Genomic DNA, 19824 nt, shown 5'->3' with positions numbered 1-19824 from the left:
TTTATTTTTTCATATATTTTATGGTAAAAAATATTTTTTATTTTATATTTTACTAAAATATAATAAATTTATATATTTTATGTTTTTTGATTTTCATAGAAAAGTTATTATTGTGTTTTCTTTTTATATTAATTTCTTTTGTAACCAAACGTACTTTTACTTTATTTTTATACCAACACACAAACATCAATTGGATTTTATCTAAGAATTGGGCAACAAGGGTTAACAAAAGTTATGAAATTCTTAAAATTATATTAGAATATATTATAATTATTATGGTATATATTAAAATAAGCATATAAGCTTGTAAGATTCAACAAATCTCTTATTAAAACATTATGTCGGATCATCCCTACAGCTATATATAGTATATAAATTATAAAGCAACAAGATTTCATAAAAGCCAAGTAATAAGAATCTGATATCAATTGCCATAAAATTACATCTTTTTCATATATTTTGCTATCTACTTGTAGGTTCTACTAACATTAGAGCGCATGCTCTTAATTAACAAAATAATTTATTATAATTAACTAGAGTTAATTTCAATATTTAAATATTTCTTAATCAGTATTCTCGGATGAATGATAAATATATAAATACAAACCATCATTCCAAGGTATATGGTCTTATAATAGTCAATACTCATGTCGCATTTGGAAATTTCATAATTTCATTCTATCGCCGCGTCTAGAACAAAAATTTTTCCTCGAGACAGCTATAGAATCCAGTAAATGAGTGCCTTTAATTAAGGGCAATTTAGACAATTAAGCCGCTCCTTTGGAGCTAAGTTTTGAGATTGAGTACTGAGGTGTCAAACCAAAAAGATAAGTAAGGGGCATCAGCTCCGACGTGTATCTTATACGCAGTTAAGGTTAACGGGAAATGACGTGTACCCGTCAACGTATGAAACCCATGTGCGGAAGGCTCGGTTTGGAATTTGGACTTTCGCGAAGAGAGTGTATAACGTGGCCTCCAAGCTTAGGCAAGTCTCTATCCCAACCATCCCCTTTTCCCTTCTTTTTCTTTTTTTTTTTTTAAATTTCTTATATTAAACCTTTTTCCTTCGGAAGGGAAAGCGAAATGTGTGGAAATTCTGTGGTGAAAGTTTGAAAGGTTCCACTCGGTTGTGGCTTCACTTTCACCGGTCATATCATTCCTGGAAACTGGGAAAGCTGGGAAAGGGAAAGTGCACATCTACTCCCCTTCAAATTCTTTCACCAACTTTTGGTTTTGGGCATTTCAGTCAGTCTCTTGTGCTTTTCACTGTAATTGATCGAGCGTTCACGCATGACGGGGCTCAACTACACAGGTAGCTGCACAATTTTTTTTGGGTTTAGGCGGCCAGCTCCTATGAGAGACTATTTGACTTTTACAAGTGGCATGCCTTAATTGGTTCAAGAAAATGTCAGAGGATATTCTGTAGAGTAGGTCGTTCAGGTTAATTAAGATCCTCAGTCTAAAATGCAACAAACTCTTAATAGGTTGGATGTCGGAGGGATTTCTATCAAAGAGGCCAAAAAATGAGAAAACCTCTTCAAATTTTAAAAAAAAAACTGGTAATGGAAGGGTAATCATAATTCTTTGTGATATTTCTTATATTAATAGATTCAAACTAGATACCAATTTATGGGATTTTATGTATTTAGTGCTTATTCCATGCAACATACGTTTATGAAAGATGCAATGCCGAAATCTATAAGAGTAATATTAAGGAGCATTTATTTGATCTCACAAAAAATTCCTCATACTACAGGGCATGAAAGCATTGGTGTTACTTGAGAAAATCAGTACAACATGGTAGGTTGGTTGAATCATTAGTTTTTATACGAGTTTCACAATGATCCAAGAAATTTTTTGTGCAACTTAACACCTTAAAGCATATTGAATTCAACAGATGGTTGATAAGTAATCTATCCAAAGGCCAAAACCCACTTTCGGTGTTGGTCTTCTCCAATTAATTAAGTCCTCCACCTTCCTCCAATTAATTAAATCCTCCACCTCCCATAACGCCAGCACCGCCACACACATCAAAAAAAAAAGGGTGGGGGGAAGAAAAGAAGTTATCATTGGAGGCCACTTTCAAAATATGAGCAACTAGGTCCTTGTATCCTTGGCAAAAGGCACTCTCTAAGTTTCCCCTTCTTTTACACCGAGCAAAAAATATATAAATCTTTAACCGTGTCCATTCTAACAATTTAAAATTAGGCAACAAATATAATCTAATTTAAAAGACCACCAGGGACAAGCAGCCAGCATATTTTAGGGCATGCTAGCACATTTTGCTGTTAATATACATCAAGTGGGCTGCTCTGATTATTTCTTGATAATTGATTAATATAGGTCAAAGAGGTGTGGACCATTTCTAGACTTTTGAAGTCATCAACTCAAACATCCCTGATTACATCATCAGTTACGTTGTTCATTGATCAACTCATCTTCAAAAATAAACAGAAAATTTTGGGAGTCTACCCACATTTTACCATGGCATATCATGGTCAATGAAACAATGGAGGAGACGAAGGCATTGAATATGTAGCTTATTTGGTTAATTACTTTGATTTGTCCATACAATCATTAACCTAGTCATCATAGCATTGCAAAACAGTTTCACCAAGATAGTGTTCAACTTGGTTACCGTCTCTTTGAAAGAGTTTGAACCTAATTCGTTTTAGTTGGCATCTCAAAAGAGTGCACGCTTCAGCCACATACGCCAACATGAATGAAAGAATTTTTTTTTTTTTATATACATTTTTTTAAAAATCATTGAGAGAATAACAAATACAGAGTAGTAGCAAATGAAGCCATATCACGCAATCACCTGCGATCCCAAGCACATGAAGCAACGAGGAAGTCGCACCGTCTTGTCTTACTTTAAGATGCCCCCCACGAGCGGAGGCTCACCTAATCAAGAAAAACTGGTCCGGCAGCTGTCGAACAGAGAATGGAGGCCGGAGTGCATTAAAATATAGCGCGGATGGAGACATTTTCTTTGTAACGGTGGCAAGTTGGTTGGTGATTCAATTGAACATGAGATGCACCACCAGAGCCACAAAGAGAGGGAGAGAGAGAAGGAGGGGGCGGTGTGGTGGCGGCGGAGAGCGTTTGAGCTTACGTACAAAAGAGACCAGTGCCTTCTTTGGAATAAAAAAAATAATGGACGGAAAATATATACACACACATGCACATATATAGAAAGATGAACAAATTGGCCATTGAGGTGGTTCAGGTTCATTGTCTCCTTTGTATTTTATTTACTATATCACTTTTGTTGGAGGATGTATGATGCTTGTTTATCCATCAGATACGTCCTAGTGGCTCTCATGCTTGTGGAAAGCGAAAGCTCTGCATGACACACAGAAACAACACGAACTACCGAGGAAAGTTCCACCAGAAAGATCGTAGCATACAATATTCTTTTGATCTTTTTATTTGTACCTATAAGAACATATATATTCTGAGATTTCTTTTCTTTTTTTTTTTAGGTAGAATTGCTAAAGGATTTTTTTTTTCTTTTTTAATGATAACATTCTCACATTGTTTGGTTGAAAGCAAAGTAATTTTAAATTTTTTGTAGTAATGTAATTTTAAATTTTTTGTAGTAATGGCTGTTTAATCACTAAAAATATAGAGAAAAAGTTATGAAAAGAGAAAAAAAAGGTTGCATCTGAATAGGACCAAAAATTCAAGCTTGCTAATTGTTGTATTGAAATTATGACAGCAATTTTTTCTACAAGAAATAGTCAATTCTACCCTAACAAAGTCTACGGGTGATTTGAAAGGACTAAGATGGTAGAATATTAGTATTGATCAAGAAACAAATAATTGATATGCCCAACACTGTCCGAATAAAACTTAGAGGGATAACGAAAAAATTATACCCTGTGTTATAGAGGAATCTAACTTATTTTATGAAATAAGAAATTTGGAGTTTAATTGAAGGGATAAATAGAAAGGAATAAAATGTATTTAATTTTATGATAGATTTAGATTCTATTGGAGAGATAAAATTTATCTCCCTCCTTTTAGTTGGATTATAAGGTGAATAAAGATAAAAGATACTCAGGAGAATAAAATTCCTCTTTTCAGGTGGAATAGTAATTCCACCCCTTTCTATGGAATTGATTATATCGTTTGATAAGGATCAATTCCTTGTCAAAGGATAAATAATTCTACCTTATAATTTTGGTCATTTGAATAGAATAAGATGTAGCATCTCACCTATTCAGTCCCTGCAAAATTCTTTGTGCACCGTGCGTAGTGCAAAAAATTATGCACCATACGCGGTGATTGGATCACGCGTAGGACTAAAGAGATAGCGAAACAAAAAAAAAGATCAAGCCTCATGTGTGATCAACTCACCATGCACAGTGTATGATTTTCTGCACCGCATGCGGTGCCCAAAGAATTGCTCTTCAGTCTCTATTCCACCTTTCAGATGGGCCTAAGGGTCAAAGATGAATGTAGAATATGAATTAGATATTCTCAATAATAAAGAGAAACCATTATACTTTAATATACAAGAAGTATTTAGTTGCTTTTAATTAAATTCAATATACGTACTAATCAATATAAATTATATAGGAATCCTAATTAAACATAGCTAAAAGTATCCAGTAACCTATACAATGATATCTGATAACTCTTTCACATAATAATAAATACAATTTCTAGATAACATAATGGGCATTGTGCATAAGTTACAGCCATTATAATATTTTGATAACCCAAGAATACAGTAATTATGTAGTTTATAATATTTAAAATTTGTATACGTAACGGTCGGTGATAATTGATGATGGTGGAGAAAAGGTAACGGATACTTACTAAATACTAACGGCCGTACTACTTTTAACGGCGCATATCCCTGTCAACCATGTGCCGCTGCCAAGAATACCACACCACGTGTCCCCAGCGTCAGACGAATCTATCTTGATGTCTTGTTGGACCGACCGACCGGACCGTTGCTATTGCCGCAGTTTTTCTGCCTACTCTCCACGTGGCGGAGTTCCATAGGAGGATACACGTGAACGGTCGATTACTTATTTATTATTATTTTTATTTGTTTTTGGTGAGCAAGTTCTGAAAATAGCCGGTGAATCTGACTTGCGCCGCTGGTAACCTCAGCGGCTGCGTCATTGCCCAAAGGGCAGGGAAGAACGGTCGACTTTTCAAATTCAAACCAAACAAAAGGAATCCCATGGAGAAAACTTGAGAAAGCTCCTTTGGTTGTGGGATTCTCTGAACAGCTTGGATGTTGTCCTGTTCAATCAGAGTCGTCCATGGCCTAATAATCAGAGAAGCACACTGGATAAAGATCATTGCCAAATCTGTACATCGTCTGGCCTTTGTGCACGTCCAAAGACTATCACGCCTGAAATTCTTATCGATTAAAAGAACAGAGAATAAGGGGAGATGAGCCTGTGTTTTTATTTCAAGGATTGCACTAATTCCACCAATGTAGGAGTTAAGCAAGTGTTTGATATATGGAGCTAATATTCTATGGATAGCTACGACTACAATAGTGCCCAAAAAACTATTATAGCTTATTAAAAGGTAATAAGAGAGTGTTATTTATATAAAAAAAAGATCTTTAAAATTTTTCCCCAGCATATTTTCACTCTCTTGCTGCAACCTTATTAACCATCTCATTAGTTGAATGCAGTTTGGATGTACTACTCTTGAGTGTTATATAACTTTTTTAAAATTATTATCATGGCTTTATTTAAAATGGTACTTTTAGTAACCTAAAATTAATTACTTAACGAGGTGAATTATTATGCAATCATCTACTTACATGTGCTCTGTCTTTGTGATGATATCCTTTTTTTCTGAAAATAAAATGAAAAACATCATAGATAACCTTCACCCTCTACCAAAAGTAGCAGTCTTAAATTTAGAGCGATTCTATCCATGCTTACAAAGGTTGGGCCTGGGCCTCTGGAGTTCAAGCTAACTCAAGTTCCAATCAGGAGCATGCTCATTGGATGACGGAAAATCAAAAGATCTAGTATACTCAATTATGAACTCGTCCACGCCCACCAAGGAAAACAAACCGAGGACATAATTCAAGGAAGGTCCAGACTAGGTCTGGCTTGTTGACATTGCTAAAAGCCTAAGATCTGCAACAATTCAGAAAGCTAGGATTTCTTCAAGGCATTGAGGCTCCAATGATTGGCGACCGACGGCGAACAAGTCCAGTACTAGTCTCCTCATGGTGATTGCAGGTGGTACTGGTGGATCAATGAGCTTGGGGGAGCAACTGATCATCTAGGGAATTTCCATGGATTCAGATCTAGGGTAAGGGACAAGGATTCTAGACCCCTTTGTTCTTCAGATAGAGCTAATAGAAGGTGAATAATGGATCATCAACAGGCAGATCTTGAGCTTAAGGAGTAAGAAGATATTAATGGGAATGCCAAAGGTTTCACCAAGGAGTGAGAATATACCATGGGAATGCCATAGGTTTCAGATGCGGAAATTAAGCGGTCGTAGGAGAGAACTTCACTATTAAGAAATTGAAGCTTAGTTGGAAGGCCAAAGGCCTCACAATGAAAAAAAAAAAAAAAAAGGGAAGCAGCAACAATTTCAGATTTTGCAATGTGTGTCAAAATAAGAGGCCAAGAATGTGAAGAATACACTTAAGTAGATCCACCAAGCCAACTTGCATATTGATTGGATTGCAATGCCTTGTGATCTTATTGTAAAGGATCATCTTATTGTAAAGGACCAGCTCAAAGATATTATTTAAATTTTTTGATCCTGTATATATTTTCAAGATTTATCAAGTATAAATTGTTAGGACTAAACACATGTCCTCAACAGGTGCAGCATAGAAGCAGGGCAAAGAATCTTTGATGTCCGAGAAACTTGCTAGCAGAAGATGAATATCATTATTGGTGTAGTCTTTACGCTTAGAAGTCCAGATAATGATGGTAGAGAAATCCCCTTCAAGCCATACGTGAAGGAGCAAAGTGTATGAATGGCCACCATCAATCCTTCCCAGGCTGCCATTAATCTCGTCAGCAAAATCAAAGAAGAATAGAATGATCGCAAGGCTGCATATAACACTCGACTCAATGAATCTCTAGTAACGAAACCTGTTCCTGCAATTAAGCCATTGCAAAGCCATCAAAATTCACCCTCACAGCACCTTGGGAAGGTGGCACCGATGAGACAATGGATGGATGAATAGTGTGGGGGCTCGGAGAACCAATGGTAAGCCCAGGGCCGTGAGTGAGAAGTCAAAGGTTCTTGAATCCATAGCGGCTTTGAACTCATCTGCAGGCCTCCAGGCCATATCAAAGATTCTGTTAGTATCCATTACATCTTCAATTGATGCACGTAATCTGTTCACATCCATTAAATTTTCTTGCAAGAGCCATTTGTTCTTCGCATTCCACAGCGTCCGACCCATAGCAGTTGTGAACTCATCAACAAGTCTACAGCCCTTCTATCTTTTCTTCAGGCTCGCTGGCTAACAAAAGTTCAATTTTGATGGAGCAGTGAGTGGTTCCACGGCTGGAGCCGGGTTTTTACTAAGATCTCGAGAGGGTAAGCTAATCCATGTTGCCTCTTAAGTGCCTATCTATGACATCAGTGCCTGAAGCTGAATCGTATGCTGCCTAAAATGGATTAAGCACTGCTGTATTAAGGTATAAAGGTACTTGCAGACAATTATTCAGTGGATCAATAATCCTAGATCCTCTGGTTCACTGCATCTCCCCCTCCTCAAGGATATCTTGCAATTTAACAGAGTGCCAGGCCACCCATATTTTCTGAGGAGCCAATGAATCAGCTAGTTGGTTGGCTAACGGAGAGTTGGAATTCTTAGACAGTGATCTTCTTCCCCTTAAGCTTCCTGTTCTAGTTGTTGCTGAAGAAATTGGTTGTACTTTTCTACGATATTATTCTGGAGATACCTGGAGGGAAAATCCTATTTGGTTGCCTGACCAATGATTTCATCTGCATCTATGAAAACTGCTGAGTGAAAAGGCCGAAGAAAGGAGAGGAAACAATAGTTCTCTCCTGAAGGTTAATGTGTCCAGAAAAATATAAGTCATGTGACTGAGAACATGGTTCCATACCCATCCCACCTGTGTGACTCCCCATCCTGCCTTCTTGATCTCGTGTATCCAAACAGGTGATAATCATTCTCCTGACGCCAACTGAACGTTTAAGCTTTCTGCGGAATGTTTTTGATGTGCTCGAGTTCTGGTATTACTATATATTTTTCGGGAACTGACACTGTTGCATCAGAATGCATTGTAAGCACCTTTGCCTCGCTTGTGAAAGGAAAAGGATCAACCAATCAACAACAGCAAAGAGTCATGAGGCATGAACTAGGCAAGCTGGAATTCCAACAAAACTACCTCAAGATCTCAAAACACTGCTCCAACTTGGACATTGTACCAAGTATGACCGACTGTTGTTCTCAAGAAAAGCATAGAAAAGCAAATCTATCACTCTACACTTTGAAAGCTTTTGATTTATTGAAAAATGCAAGGATTTCAGCATCCTGATTCAACAATAGAGCAGCAAGAGCTACTGCTTGACTTTGTTCTTCAGATGAAAGTAATTTAACACAGGCACGTAAAATAGCCAAAAGATGGAAAAACCTACAGATCCCTTCATAAGTTCCTCTCTACAAACTCCCAGATCCTCTCTTCCATATAAATACGGTCCCGAAGCTGCCGGGGCATGTGCCGCTCATCTGGAAAAAGCAGAAGCTCATACGGCTTACCAGCAGCAATTAGCGAGTTCACAAGCCTAGCAGTGTGCCTGAAATGAACATTCTCATCGATCATGCCATGAACAAGCAGCAGCTTGCCTTTGATCTTGTGTACATGGTGCATGATGGAGCCATATTCATAAGCACCAGGATTCTCTGTAGGCAAACCCATGTACTTCTCTGTGTAGAACGTATCATACCCATCCCATGAAGTCACAGGAGCACCAGACACCGCACACCGAAATGTATCAGGAAACCTCGCCAGGCTCATGGCAGAGAGGAAGCCGCCATAACTCCAGCCACACAGACCGATATGGCCAGCTTTGGCTAGTCCTTGCTTTACAAGCCACTCTGCACCAGCAAGTTGATCATCTGCATCTACATGGCCAATGCTGTGTTTCAGATGGCCCTCAAACTTCAATCCTCGTCTTGCAGTCCCTCGGTTATCTAGCTGCCAATGCAAAATTTCACTTAATAAGTCAGTTGAAGCTTGAAGTAAGCAAGAAATGGCCAGAGTACCATATAGCAGGATAACTGAAATAGAAAAAAGACATAGGCATGGGCACTTTTGTGTGTGTGTGTGTGTTAGGGGGTTTGGTTGGTGGTTGAGGAAATCCATCCAAAGGGATGCAGGGCTCGTATAGAATCTATTTGCCATTAAGACTTGCGAGCGGAGATTTACGAATATACAAGTTCAACGCTGTTCATGGATTAAAGTGTAGGGTAATGACACTTGGTGACTCCAAGATTAACACAAACGAGATTAAAGTTTTCATGTGGATGTGCAGCAAATCTATAAAGGATAAGAGTGGGAAAAAAAGTTGGCAAGCACCTGTACAGAAAAGGAAGCTGCTAAAAGCAACTTTATAAGAGTGGGAAAAAAAGTTGGCAAGCACCTGTACAGAAAAGGAAGCTGCTAAAAGCAACTAGTTTCAGACCAGGATGTGTCCGCATTGTCCCTCATTCTCTTTTCAATCTAGGTTTTACTTTTAAATTTAATCATCTTCTCAAGAAAAGTAGACACGTTTGAACAGAGAGCATATGACTCTCGACCCATTTGAATTAATCTACTTTCTTAAATCGTATGAAGCAACCATGTAGATTGTTGATAAAGTTTAGCACCCAAAAGTAACATTGAGTAGCATTATTTTAAATCAAACAAAAGAACAGGAAACTATTTAATAATTGATGATAGTTATGATCAAAAGTAGCAGTTTGAGTACATGAAATTATACAAATCAATGAATGAAATATTAAAAGAAATTTGTGCACATAATTTACCATGTTATTATATATCATTTTTGTTGTGTTGCTGCATACTACACACATAATGTGCACACAATAGAAAGTTGTATCATAGCAGGATATGCACCCCCTGTATTGTGCTTACTCCTAATAGCATGATACAATTTATGCAATGGAATTTAGCAAGAAAAGACAACTTCATTTTTTAGGGGTAAGAGACCATTTCATTTTTCATATTTGCAAAAATGGACCACCCTTTTTTTGTTAGCTTTGAACTCTACTGGATCATTATACCCTCTTGCTGTGACAATAATAAGCATAATTAGACACGTGCATTGACATGTGACAAGTATACATCCATTACCAACATGCATGCAACCTTTGTTATGTCCATATCTATTACCAAAATATGTGCATCGACTAAATAGATGCATACAATCATGCATTAACTTTCGGTATCATGATGACACACCTATTATGCACAAATATTTTAGACTCTTGTACCATATATAAGAACGGAAAAGTGCAAAAGAAAGAAGGACATCAGAAGAAAAATGAGATATAGAACAAGGAACGCTGCAGGGGCTTCTAGACAGCAGCAAAATCCTATAAAAAGTATTGCAGAGACTATTGGTTACAGTCCACTTAATATTTACATTAAAATAAAAAGAGCACAAGTTCAACCCAGCAAAGAATTTTTTTGTACAAAAAGAGTCAGGTGTTACGGTCAGTTTCCGGAACCATGTGACCTGGGACTGAACTGCCAGGGTGGCCAGGTTGAAAGTTCCTGGCCCGATCACAGGTCAACTGTGAGCAGACCAGCCAACAACTCCCCTGTTTCCCGTCCTAGTAGTGTGCCATTTCCTCTTGTCCCCAAACACCAAGGATCCAAAGTGTCTTCTCCTTCTGTTCCTCTCCAACCCCCTCTCTCTTCCTACTGCAAGATCTTAAATCTAGGACTTGAGGAGAAAAGAGGAAGAATAGGTTGTTCCCTCTCTGCCTCACCTGTGGTGGTTGGCAAGCGGTGTCTTTAAATATATAAAACAAAGTAAAAATTTAAAGGTTCTTTGACATCTTTCCATCCACAGCCCCTTCCTAACATTGAACGCCTCCCAACAGTCCCGTTCCATTACACGATGGCAATGCTTGAACTAGAGAAGGAAGCCAAGCAATGGAGAGGAATAGGGTTTGTTTTAGGAGTGGAATGGATATTGAGATCCCATCAGCATTATTTTAGAAATGCTGACTCATGGGTCGTTTGGGCTGCTGACCTGTTTAGCTTGAATGGTCACACCACTTGGGTCAGCAGTTTGAATGAAAAATTTTGGGTATGAGCTTGATCTAACCTGTAACAGCTGGCCAGTGTTAGGTCAAGGAGGTTGAACCGTTTGACCTGCATGGTTTTCAGAAAGTTATTTATGGCAAAATTTGCTCTTACAGTTGACTAATATAAACAACAATAGGTCCATTTTACTTGATTTGTAGCATTATTTAGACCTTTCATAGGCCCGAAGCAAGACCTTTGTTTCTCTTAGTACCCTACTGCATCAATTGCCATGGACAAACTTGTGACACCATTTAGGAGGTTGCCACATCAATTCCCATGGACAAACTTGCGGCACCACTTAGAAGGTTGCCGCATCAATTCCCATGGACAAACTTGTCACACCATTTAGAAGGATGCTGCATCAATTCCAGTGGACAAAATTGTGGCACCATTTAGAAGATTATCATTGATCATAAGCCACCCATGAAATGTCAAACTTTTAGGTAGATCATATCTTGATCCATACTACCAATTGCCGGCCCATGTGTGCAGGATAAGGCTTATTAGGTAATAGTCTTTGATGGTTAGTAAGGCAGATCAAATAAGTCATACTAATTTGATAAACCTTTAAAAGCCCCTAATGGCAATCAAGAAAACCTATAACATATAGGCAATTAGGTTTGGAGTCAAAACTTTGGATGCACGTTTGCATGCCTAAAGGATGCAACCTCTTTTTCAATTTGAAATATGAACCAAATGTATAAATTTTTGAATGCCTCCTGACAGTTGATATATAAAACATACTAATGTATCTAAAACTTCTATGACAAACATCTAACCAACAAACACCCACATCCTAACCAGTCATCAGACTATATAATTAATCAATCTAACATGCCCATACATGAGGATGTAAATATTCTTTTCACCTTCTCAATGACTTGAGGGTTTCATAAATAATTAACTACCACATTTTCTTTTAACCAATCAGTATGGTTAAATACCAGTAATTTAATGCTTTTAGGCATTTATTGTTCCATTACATAAATTTCTTTTCAACAAGAAGTCTTAATTAAAGCTCTGGTTTGACCAACTTCCTCTGCCACCTTTATTAACCATTACGAACAAAAGAAATAGCCCTTGCATTTCAAGTCAGACTACAGATGGAACTCCAATATTTTCAAGAATAAATAAATGCATTATCTGGAATCTGTCAAGATAAGCAATTTGCATGACAATGAAATGATGTCAAAACTCACATTTAGATATAAAAAAACAAGTGAAACTAGTAAGGAAGTAGGAAGATTAAACAATTAATCCTCAGTAAATCTAGAATTTCACATCAAATTCTGAAACAGCAGAAAAGATAGGATAAGTGGTATGTAAAACAATTCCCATCTAACCAATTTATTGAATTGGAAACATGAAATTGATGAGAACAGGAAGAATCTTTACCAACTGATAAGATTGAGATTTTGAAAACACATGTATTATCATGTTTGTGAGATATGTACCAGAACAATAAACTACCACATGAGGTTGCACATCTGCCTAATAAAAGGGAAAAAAACAAAGGTACCTTCCACACTAAAATCCCCTTGTTTCGTAGGTATTGAGCTCTCATGTCAACCGTACTGATCCATGAATCACATACAAGTTGGACACTTGGACCGCCATAGACGCTGATTAATGTTTTATAGGGAGGTGGTCCAAACTTTTTTGCATCAGGCTTATACAGAGCCCCATATAAAGCAGTACCATCCTTTGCTGATATTTGGACAATCTCTGGTGACAAAAGTGGGAGCTTTTTGAACCGCGGAATGGTAAGTTGCTGCTCATACAGAGGCATTATTATGCTTCCATCATGCAATGAACAAAGCAAGACCTTAGGTGGAGTATTCAAAGAGTCATGGACATCGATGAACCTCTGCATCTGATGATCAAGAATCACTGCATGTCTTCCATTGGCATGAGTCAACCTTCGAGGGGGTTGCAATGGAAGGTTATGATTAGGAAATAGGTTTGCACAATATAAATTAGTTTCCAATGGTCCATCCATGGTACCAGTGAAGTAGATAAGCCCTGCATTGTCATTCACACCAGCAATATGTTCCACCATCCAATCACCTTGAGTGATAGGTCCGACCAAAGCTCCAGTCTTGTCATGTAGATATAGATGTCTAAAGCCAGTCTTGTCACTAGCCCAAATAAAACCCCCAGAAAACTCATTCCTTCCTTTGTCCAAAGGTGTGAAACAGTCATGTAATGCGATCCATATATCCTGCTCTTCTACCAGTAAAACTTCTCTTTGGCCTGTCCTAATATCAAACTTAAGAATCTTTAACTTGGAGTGGGACCTATTGAGAACCTGAGCTGTGAGAGAATTATCAGGCATCCAATTGACTCTGGCTAGATATTCTTCATCGCCATTGTTCTGATCCTGCACTCCGCAAAGAAGATCCATCCAAGTAACCTCTCCTCCAAAAGCAGGAACAACTCCAAGTCGAACTTTGACATTGGCTGCTCCAGCAAAAGGGTATGCATGGTCCTCTTGTGCATCTGAACCAACAGAATTTTTACCCTGGTGCATAATTCTAAAAAGAGGTATCTCAGATGAGTCAACTTCACTGAATGCAATGTATTTGCTATCAGGAGACCACCAGAATCCTGTCTTTCGATCCATCTCTTCCTATAGTTATCAAACAGATTGTAATGAGATGAAGCTGCGTCGGCATCTAATTATCTAAATACATGAATACATTGAGAGAAAGAGAGAGCGCACCTGTGCAATATACTCAGCAAGGCCATGAGTCTGAAAAGACAAAACAGATCAGACCTGTCAGATTCTGTAAGTAAATGAAGATAGGTCATCAAAAGGTTGACAAGTAGAAAAAGCCCTTTATTGTCAGATGCATACTTTCAACTGAATTACTATGTATGTACAAGCAAAATCGTTTAGAAAAGCTGACTCAAAATAGTGCAGACAAGCTTTGGTAGTTAGGTTTTTTGTTATTAGGGCTATCACTTACCATTTGATGCAATACTTGTTCTTTAGAAGCACTTTTCAAAAAAAAAAAAAAAAAACAGTAATCCATGTCCAAAAAGTGCCCGCAGGCAAGGATTAAAAAATAATTATATTTAAAAAAAGCTTTGGATTTCTTTACTTAGCCAAGGGATTACTTCGTAACACATCTACTCCCATATAAGCATCAATTCTGCAAGATTCTTCAAGGTTCTCCTAACCAAAACCAATCCTTAAAGAATCATATGCCTTCTATATTCTTTGCTACTTTTGACCAGCAACATTATTAAGGTACAGTACACTATCAAGCACATGTAAGGAATACCAAGAATCTAGTAATAGACATATCCTTGAAGACCAGTTTTGGATGAAAAAATCCCCTTTTCTTTTGTTGGCAACAACACGATAGATTGCATGCATGCATTGGCCCAAAACCCAAAGATGCCTGCATAAAATCCCATATTTCAATGGTGGAAGAATCTAACAACTCAGTCTCATCTATAGTGCATCCTTTCTTGTAATCCTTTTACTTCCTTTTAATAAACTTGGGTGGCCTTGCCCCCCCCTTAAATTTTTTTATTAAAAAAAAAAAATTTATAGCACCAACACTTGACTGATGTCATATACTCAAAACATCTAAACTTTAGTAGACTTTTAGTCCTAATAGTAAACCCTGAATACAAGTAGCTACACTCAAAATAATATCTTGATCTTTCTTGCAAAAGAAAAAATTTATATTAGTATCATTCTCAATTAACAGTCATTAACACAGAGCGAGCGAGAGATAGAGAGAGAGAGACTGCGATACTTTCAATTTTCAAGACAATCTACCATTTTTTATGATATGATGATGGTCAAACTTGAATATGATGGTGTTAGCTTGTATCTTCTGTGTGATAGATAGCAACTACTTGGACACCCCTCTAGTTTTCCACATCTCATCTCCTTTTCCCACCCTCTACCACCATAATGACTAGTTTATATTACACCTCCAAAAAACCTGCAGCCAAGCTCCAATCTCTTAAGCGATGACCCCAACTATAGACTCCACCATTTAGATCAAATCTCAATTGGTTACAGCCCCCAACATAGGGTGTCAACCAACCAAGCCTAGCTTAAGGCCAGAACTACAAGGCCTAGACATGGACTTTTCCTTATTTTCACAGCTATTTGTCATGTCAGGCTTGGCGCAGAATGAGGCCTGGTTAGATTTTCTCAGTGTCCAAACTCCAACCCCATCCTAAACTATTCCCAACATCAACTTCTTAGGCCCAGACCTAGCCTGAAGGTCTAATTTCTAAGCCTAGGTCACTATTTGTTTCAATCCAGATCTTCATGTTGGCCAAGCCAGCACAGTATGTTGGCACTCCTACCTCTTTAATAGTTATATTCATTATCCCATTCAACCATGCTAGTTGTTAGACATGTTGATACGGTCTATCTAACAAAGAAGGAAAGGAGGGTAAGCCATCATAGAGGAAGTCATGATGGATAGGAGGATGGAGGAGGTTTTAACGACTGATTAGGTGAATACTTTTGAAGTGCATGAGAGAGAGGAATGACCAACTATCATAGATTAACTTAAGTACTCCACTAGCATTATGTGTTGGAAGGGTGAAAATCCTATCAAGATGATCCCAACCCAGCTCTCATCGATACAAACACTTGAGAAAGGTAATCTAATGAAGCTTATTGTTTCAGCAACTGATGAAGTAGATCACAGACAGCTAGTTACCCAAAAATTTTCATGCAGAGACTCTCAAAGAAGCAAGTAACACTGTTCTAATCATATATAGAATATGTACACATAAAAGAAATTTATTGCATATTGCATTTAGGCATCGTTGCTGGCTAAATCCAACAGGCTCATATCCTTGAACAATAGCAAAGCCATCTTCATCGACAATTTGCCCCTTCCTGATAAGTGCCTTCAATTGTATCACCTTCCAGCAATGTAATGCTCAACAAGATGTTGCTGTGCTTTAGACACAATATTCCTTAATTAGCGAGTAGGGAAGTATTTAGGTTTTCATCATCAGATTCAGTATTTATATTCTTTTTTGATAGAAAATAAAACATCCTAGAATTTAAGTCCATAAAGGATGCAATTAAAGTTACATAATTTATCATGGTGTAGAATTAATATATTGCCAAACGTAGTTATAAAGGCAACAATTTATGTGGTTCAATACAATGAAATGTGGTTATAGTGCTTCCATGAATTAACACATATTCCTAGTGGAAATCATATTCAGAGACACTTAAAAAAATAAAAAGTAACTTTCTTGTACTTAATAAGAACAAGAAACAAGCAATATGAGTTTGTACAGACTACAGATTAAGGTAAATACAGCATACATTATACATTGTAAAAATCAAAAGAGCGTCTCACCTTGCCATTTCCTTTTGCACCAAATGTCACTTGTTTGGTTTCTCCATCAGACAAACTTAAGACATGAAGCTCATCATCTCTCACAAATGCAAGCATGTTTCCATCTGGAGACAGATGAGGATCAATGATTGGCGAACAAGCTACACTCTGCAGCTTGAGCTCTGGTTCTGAGCCACATACATCCTGGAAATAGACCTGTTCAAAAAGCGAACATTCACTTAGTATCCATCCTAGGCCCGAAAGAAGATTCCTGATTACATCAATAAACCCCGATATATAAACAAAGATTCCTAAGTTTTTCAATCATGGTAGCCCAAAAATCAATTTTGATTACACTTCACTTGATATCCAACTTATCAAATAAGTGAACAGGGATGATAAAATAATAGAAGGACAGAATGTGAAGATTCCAACTTTTGCAACCGTTAGAGCCCAACAACAGATTTAGAGTACAGTTAACTTGATATCCAAGTCATCAAATAATCGTATAGAGGGGAAATAGGAATAAAGAGGATCGAAGTACGAACCCCGGCAGGCAAGGGCACCATGATGGTAGGCTTCCGTGGAGGACAGCAAGAAGAGGATGGCGACCTGGCTCTCCACTCATAGCGAGTAACTCCCAGCCCCCTCTCCCTAGACCTCTCCCGCCTCAGCTTCTCCTCCGCCGAGAGATTGCTCTCGTCGAGGCCCCCGCCGTCTGGAGGGCTAAAGATCAAGTCTTGCCTCCGGGACACGGGGTCAAAGGCGAAGACTTTCCGGTAGAGGGTGCCATCGGGGCTAAAGAGGTACGAGATCAGGCGGTCGTCGGGGCTGAAGCTGATCGAGGAGGGGGCTACGTAGCCCGGCAGCGGGTACTGCACGATCTCCTCCACCGGGAAGAAAAACGAGTCGTCGTTCGCGTCGGTGAGGGGCATCTCTTCGCCGAGCCTCGGCTTCTTGTGGACGAACTTATTGTCCTCCTTGTCCACTGCCTTGAGAGCTTGCATCAGAGAGAGACAGCAAGAGAGAGAGAGGAGCGGCAGCAGCGCAGGCGGCGCTCCCGGAGCCCTAGAAAAAGGCGAGGCCTTTTGGGCAGCGGCGGCGGCAGGTGGCGGAACTAAAACCCTAAAGACCCGGCGGGGGAGATCTGATCGGGGGGAGAAGATCTAGCGCGCCTTCCTCCAGCTCTTCCACCTTCCGCTCCGCATTCTATATATTTTAAATAAATAAAATAATCTTATTTTCAGTTGGGAAAGTATTAGAGCGAACGGAGCGAGATGCTTGCACGTGGATTCATTGAGTGGTGATGGATCTTAGCAAGCGGTGGTGTTTCAGATAAAATCTACTTCAAAGTTAGCTCTGGCTTTGGCTTCGCCCTGGAAGGGCACAGGCAGTCGATGGACAGGGACCATCTGGTCGGCTTCTTTTTAGCAATATGCGGGCTTTGGAAGAGAGAACCGCGTGACACGCTTGCAATTTGGATCGCCTAGATGTGTATGGAGGTGTCCCCTTCTAAGAATAGAAGGCAATTGGGGCAAAGTTTTCGGTCTCCGAGCTTGCAGTGACTATTCATAGGATATCATGTTCCTAGGTGTAGTGGGTGTCACATTGATGAGATGCGTAACGGCAAATGTAGATGCCAATTGGCATGGTGGCCCAGCCCTAGAGGTACTTCAAAGAAAAGTAGATGTCACTAGAGATTCAAAGTCTTTCTTGTTTAGCTTGTGTGTAGCTTGGAGAGTCTCATATTTAGATTTGGATTTGAATGGCATGAATACCAGCGGGAAGGTTTTCCTGGGCTCAAGGCTCATTTTCTAGGTGCTATGTTGCAGCAACCTTGTGAGGAAGCTTGTTTTGAGGAAAACCTTTTTTTAACAATATGTTATAAAGTATTGGAATATACCGACCGATCCTGATGCCGACTCACCGATGCTGACTCATCAACGGGTTACGACGCCGACCCATCCTCGTCGCCAACTCACCGACGGGTCCCGATGTCGACCCATCCTCGAGGATGGACCGACCGACTTTGCCCATCTGACGACGGGCAACGCTAACGGTAACTACCGATCATGTCCGGCCGGAACGTATCGGCCTAACAGGCCAACACTGTCTCCGATCACCTGAAAGTCGATCTCACATCACCGACTCCCTGTCGGCTTGGGCAATCGGCTTCCGACCTCTACAGGACTTTCTGGATGCCGAACGAGCGACGTGGACTGCAGTCCTATCAAGGACATGCCGTGTAACCGCCGGGGGGCGTTGTCCTGCCAGAAAATCTGGGACGCTGTCCTGTCAAGGACGCGAATTAATTCCTAGAACCTGTCAGCTCGTCAACGACGTGACAACCCCCGGCGATTTGACAACTCTTCAGTTGTCTACATCACCGACGGCGGGACCATACCACCTCCTACTATAAAATGAGGTAAGGCAGCAGTTTGAGGGGGGCTTTTTTCTCTCTCTCACTCTCTCCACCGCTGAGTCCCCTGATTCCTCTCTACTGTTGCCTAGTCTCCTCTCTGATTTGACCGTTGGAGGGTCTCCGCCGGAGGCATCTCCGGTCAGTGTGGACTTTCCTTTGCAGGTACTCGTTCCCAGCGACCAAGCGACGAGGGGATTGGCCGCAACATAAAGTATCTTAGGAATGTATATGTTTGATAAGCAATATGCCTAAGCCCGTCAATTTACAATCTTAAACAACCAGAAAAAGCTAATTTTATTCTATATATATTCATAACAACTGAATGATATTTGACATGACTATAAAAATTTAATTGATTCAAGAAATTTATAAATCCCTTCACTTAGTTCCACCGGTTAAAATATCGTCAATTCGTTAACCTTGAGAAATACTGAATAAAATGAAGCTTGTGACATGGTAGAAAGATAATAGTAGTTATTTCATGCTCGCAAGTATATAATTATAATGGACTTGCAACAAGTCGAAGAATTCCTTCAAATCACAGGGAAATATAATCTGGTCATCTATACTCTAGCTTACCCCAGGCACTTGAGCTATCTGCCACACACTTTACTCGAAGGGAAAGAGCTATCTTACCAAAGAATAAAAAATTTAAAATGAGAAAGCTAAACTTTAAGAAGAGAAACTTTCTTGCACTTATAGCATGGCCTTTCCTTCTAAAGATATGCATTGCATCCCATGTGAGTCAAATAACAATCCTTAGACT

General features: G+C 39.1%; 1 protein-coding gene across 1 annotated transcript; it reads right to left on the bottom strand.

Moving 5' to 3' along the window:
* Window positions 1–8468: 8468 nt before the first annotated feature.
* LOC105040898 (uncharacterized) lies at window positions 8469–17819 on the bottom strand. The gene is made up of 5 exons (XM_010917645.4): window positions 17185–17819; window positions 16658–16852; window positions 14026–14055; window positions 12823–13932; window positions 8469–9182 (listed from the first exon to the last, which is right to left on the bottom strand). Exons 1-5 carry the CDS (start codon window positions 17641–17643, stop codon window positions 8631–8633), a joined length of 2346 nt encoding a protein of 781 aa, XP_010915947.1. The 5' UTR covers window positions 17644–17819; the 3' UTR covers window positions 8469–8630.
* Between the last annotated feature and the right edge of the window lie 2005 nt (window positions 17820–19824).

Source organism: Elaeis guineensis, chromosome 3 (assembly GCF_000442705.2).
Source record: "Elaeis guineensis isolate ETL-2024a chromosome 3, EG11, whole genome shotgun sequence".
Taxonomy (NCBI): Eukaryota; Viridiplantae; Streptophyta; class Magnoliopsida; order Arecales; family Arecaceae; genus Elaeis; species Elaeis guineensis.
This window is presented reverse-complemented; position numbering and strand designations above follow the sequence as displayed.

Excerpts from the sequence above, each read along its gene's own strand:
- LOC105040898 (XM_010917645.4), bottom strand. The coding sequence starts at position 17,643 with ATGCAAGCTCTCAAGGCAGTGGACAAGGAGGACAATAAGTTCGTCCAC. Across the intron at positions 14,056-16,657 it reads GTGCAAAAGGAAATGGCAAG|ACTCATGGCCTTGCTGAGTA; the intron begins GTGAGACGCTCT and ends TTGTCTTTTCAG. Across the intron at positions 9,183-12,822 it reads AGGGGATTTTAGTGTGGAAG|CTAGATAACCGAGGGACTGC; the intron begins GTACCTTTGTTT and ends TTGCATTGGCAG.